Raw genomic sequence first — 5,110 nt, 5'->3', positions numbered from 1 at the left:
TTATAATATGTTTTATATATATTTATATATGTAATTGAGTCAATTTCAATACAGAAAATCTGATATAAATCGGTTTATCTAAACATAATTTAGTTTTTCATTTTAAAAATTGTGAGATTATCATTTATCAATATAATTTGAAAATTTTCCACCGATACTTCAAATAAATATTTGTGAGATTAATCCCCATCAAAGCAGTTTTTAAATTTAGACATTTTCTTTAGTTTTGACAACTTTTTCACTAAAAGTTGTTATTTTTTAATTTAAAAACACTTATCGAAATCATTTGTCAGTTTTTGTCTTTTTTATTATTAAAAAATATATAGATTTTAACCGAAGCGTCTTGGGTAAACATGAGTACTCAATAAATTTTAGTTAATATTAATCCCTCTTCTAAATAAAACTTTAAATTTCTATAATGAATTAAATAATTTTGTTTATCAAAAAAGTAAGAATTAATTTATTATTATAATTATTATATTTTAAGTATAATTTAGTTGATACAGATTTTTGCTAATTCAATAATAAGTCATACAGAATATCAATATGTTCAGAAGTTAAGGGTAGATCATTATGTCTATCATGAACATTTTCCAGATATTTTAAATCGACTTCTAAAATATAGTGAAAATTATTACTCTCAGGTATACTACAAATGTCTAAAGCATGGGTTGGCAACCTGCGGCTCGCGAGCCACATGCGGCTCTTTGGATGTGAAGCTGCAGCTCTTTAGTTCCATATTCAAATATTATTTATTTTATAAAAAAAGAAACATTTAAAAATCGTTCTGAATCGATCAACAAGGATTAGGCACTGATTCTATCTCTCAGCCACTTGTACTCACTTTTCACTGCACCCCTCCCCCGTGACACGCGTGGTCACTGTCGTCAGTTCGTCAGAAGCACTCGAATGACGCCGTTGTCAGATGTTTCTATTATCTAATTTGTTGTGAAAAACACTACTTGTATATGAATAAATAGATATTTTTTCTTATGATTAAATAGATTAGTTTTTTTTATCAAAAAACTTTATTTATGCGAGTACTATTTATTGTTGGCAAGAAATAATTTTGTGGCTCTTTAAAAACTTTGAAATTTTGTAAATTGTAATTTTGGCTCTTCCGACTCAAAAGGTTGCCGACCCCTGGTCTAAAACATTTATCTCCTCTCTGGATCACCATATGACATTATTTATCGGTCACTAAGAACTTATTAGAAGTCCATAAAGATTATTCGCATCTATTGAATAAGGCTGATTTTTATCAAACATTTCGGGGATTAGAGGGTTTATCCACAATTCGAGGTTAGGTCTCTGGTTCCGTTACAAAATATACAGGATTTATATTACGATATTTTAAACTTAATTTTCTAAAATTTTGAAATATATCAGCTAATAATAATATATTGATATAATATTAAATAATCTCTAAAAATTTTATAATGAAATTTTTTCCAAACTACTTTAATGGTTGTAACCATCATCACAAAGGTTTTCTCCAGATACTTCATTATAAAAATATTCTTTTGATTTTTCCCATTTGGTATTTTTGAAAATCAAATGAAAATTATAACTAGTAAAATTATGTATTATAATAGAAATAAAGGTTTTAAAACTATAATTTAACCACTCAGCAGTGAGTGAGTGAGTATTTCTCAAGGGCAATCGTATGGCAGTAGTGAGGGATGAATATACTCGTCAAAGTCTTTTGGGAGTATTGCCAAAAACGACAGTAAAAAGATTTAACATCAAAAATGAATTATGTCACAATAAAAAAAGACTTTTTTTTACTAGACATAACTGTTTACAAAAACTTTTTCCTAAAACAGTACTGAGAAAAAAAAACACGTGAAAAAATACTTTACCACAATAAAAAGTAGTATATAATAAAGTATCATGATTTTCAAAAACAATCGAATAAGATATCAGTTTAAGAATTTTAACAGTTTTAGTGGAACTAGAATTAAGATCTACCGATTCTTACTTCTAAAATTCATTCAAAGTCGTTATATACACAGATAATGGATATTTTAAAGTAAATATTATTATTGTGTCATTTTAATTGGCAAACATTAGTTTAATTTTTGGTGTCTTTTTCATTCAACATTATTTTCAAAACTGGAAGTCTCACCATTATTGAAACATAACACAAATAGAAATTTTTTATAAANCTTGTAAAATTTTTTTTTATACTTTACATAGAAAACTTAAGTTTTAATTCTCGAACTATTTATTAGCAATTTATATTTTTCTAATTCTAGGGAGGCTCGATTCTAGTTGGCATGTGTGTTCTTCAAGCAATCGTCTGTCCTTATTTACTTGTATTAATTGCTGTCCTTTCAATAATATTTTACGCTTTGTGGACAATTTTCAGCCGAGTGTTAAAAAGCATAAAACATCTGGAAGGAAAATGTAAGTATTTCGAATATAGAAGAGTGTCTTGTATTTAACTTACTTGCGTGCTGAGTAATAGCGACAATATTCTGTAAACAGAGATGAAGAGAGTCATTAAAAACACTATTTTATGATGCCGAGTTAGATTGAAAAACACTATAAACAATTACTTAATCTCATAAGTTAAAAAATTTCTTAAAATTAGAGTGAAACAATAATGTATTAGTTCTGTAATTATGAAGACAGACTTACTTATGTCAGAACTTTTTTAGTCATCATTAAATCCAGTGTTTTATTAATATAATTGACAACAGCCAGTCTATGACTTAAATAAATAGACCAGTTACATTACAATAACAAATTTTAAAATATGAAAAATTCTACAGAACAATTGAATAAAGGATCATTTGTATTCTGTTCACTTACTTCAAGTCGATTTCAAAATATACGTTAGGGTAAATTAATAATTACAGATTTTTCGCGACTATACATGAAAAAGTGAATTATCCTTGATTTAAATAAACAACGTTAATTTATTTACAGAGAAAGTTATATGTACAGTAACAACCAGCTTTGCATCAGGTATACATTTTTAAATGACACAGAACTAAACGAAACAGCGTTAAACAAGATCATTTTAATACCGAGTAAATAGAGAAAGAAAAACACGCAGAAAAAATAAACAGATTCTAATTTTATGTTAATTTTATATTAATCTGTAAAATAATTTTCGTTAAAAACACATAAAGAAGTAATTTAAATTTAAATTTCACATTTTGCACACAGAAATTTAAAGTTCACATTTTGTGATGAACGTCTTGACTTTTCTCAAATTGTTGATTTTTGCGATAAAATCGTGTAGTTTCATTTGTCACTTTTTTTCTTTTCTTAAGCAAATATCAGTAACAAGAGATTTCATCCAAAACGCATTGTTTTGTTTTTGCACCCCTTTCAAATTTAGGATCATTTGCTACAATTTGATTAACGGGTTCGGTTATCGTTATCAAACGTTTACTAAGAAAATATGTAGAGAAATTCTTCGGGTTCTTCATTTTCAGAACCACCAGTTTTACATAAATTCTTTGTTGTGCCAGTTCTTAACAGTTGTCCTTGGTAAGGCTCGTCCTGCTGTATCAATTAGGACGATAATTTTCTCAACTTAACGATACAGCGATAGACTATTTTCGTTGAGAATTCTTGAATACCTTCATCCATAACTTCTTCCATACTTCGTTCATGCATTTATCAGTTAATTTTTCCCAAGCGATGTCGATATCCCCTGTGGCAGAAGTTTCCAAACTTCGTTGATTATCGAGCCTTTGCTAAATCCACATTTTCTCAAGGTGCCCTGTGGCAAATTCTAACAACTAAAATTTACAAAATAGCCAATATTTTTTAAATTACAGAGCATCATCAGTACAGATATCAATGCATTTGCACCAGGTCTGCTAGAAGTCGCATCTTATCACATTGAATTAAAAGTGAAAGTAAAATTATGAACATTTTAAAATAATTTTTAACGGCACCCCTGTGAGGAAGCAGCGGCGCACAATATGGGATTCGCTGGCATATGATATTTATGACGTTATATTTTTTCGAAAATTGCACCAAACAAACAAAAATTTAAAAACAGTGCAGTTATACAACGAATTGCCACCTTTTGATAAATGGTTCGTGTTTGGAAATAATCGTTTTATATACGAATCAATGAAATGCAGCGATAGTTCGAATCAGTGTAAATTGAGAGCTTATTTTAGACTTCGAGCAGACGGCGTTATATCGAATCAGCAAATCGACAAAGCGTTAAATTAGGTCTTACTGTAGTTACAGGTATTGTTAAAATTTCAGATGTAATTCTTTCTTTGGAAAATTTTTACAATATCTATTTGTTTGAGTGACTAATATCATAATTGTGTGTTTATAATATTTTATTTTATGAGAGTGCAAAATTAAATAGATTTTTTAATAATGGGGGTTTAACAATTTTACAGTAAATTTATTATCATGCTTAAATCATAATTTAAAACGTTGTAATTAAACATTTAACACAAATCTTTTATATTTTGCCATTGACGATTTACAGTTTCTGATATTGGCATTTCATACACACAACACCTTTAATATCTCTACTGAAACAGTTAGCGTTAATGTAGGGTGAGGTCGTCTGAACATATATATTGATTACAGTTTTTAAAAATTCAGAAACTTCCAGTAATTGTATTTCAATGAGAGACCAGGACTAATAAGACGATCTTTTGAAATTCTGCATTCCACTCGTTAAGTAACTTAATGTAAAGTTCTGATACATTTTGAATTATAAAAATATAAAGTAGTGATAAAGTTTGGATCATATATTAATTTCTTTCTTTTTATTCTTTTTTCAAATTTATTTAATTTTTATCATATCACTGACAACATTAGAAAATTTCATGTAGTATATATGTTACAGTCAAAACCCGTTTTTAGTTAGAACGCGTTTTAACTAGTTGAAACTAGTTTATACTGAATGTCTTTGTTAAAACCCGTTTTGTCTAGTTAAAACTAGTTTTAACTCAAATTCATTTTTGACTAGCAGTAAATTCTAGTTTTACTATTTTGACTAGCAGTAAATTAATTAGACAAAACTGGTTTTGTCTAATTAATTTACTGCTGTACATGATTTGATTTTAGATAAAACTAGTTTTAACTTTTAACATTAGTTAAAACTAATTTTAGCTAC

At 27.9% G+C, this 5,110-nt stretch overlaps 1 protein-coding gene across 1 annotated transcript in view; it reads left to right on the top strand.

The window, feature by feature from the left end:
- LOC111640210 (multidrug resistance-associated protein 4-like) overlaps nucleotides 1-5,110 on the top strand; it is a 132,881-nt gene that overhangs the window by 102,857 nt on the left and 24,914 nt on the right. The window contains exon 18 of the mRNA XM_023386210.1: nucleotides 2,259-2,409. Coding sequence (XP_023241978.1) covers nucleotides 2,259-2,409 — 151 coding nt within the window. The remainder of the gene's footprint in view (nucleotides 1-2,258; nucleotides 2,410-5,110) is intronic.

Source organism: Centruroides sculpturatus, unplaced genomic scaffold (genome assembly GCF_000671375.1).
Source record: "Centruroides sculpturatus isolate CEXI.00-Female unplaced genomic scaffold, Cexi_2.0 scaffold1146, whole genome shotgun sequence".
NCBI classification, from domain to species: Eukaryota; Metazoa; Arthropoda; class Arachnida; order Scorpiones; family Buthidae; genus Centruroides; species Centruroides sculpturatus.
Note: the sequence above shows the minus strand (reverse complement) of the source record. Positions and strands in the feature narration are given on the sequence as shown.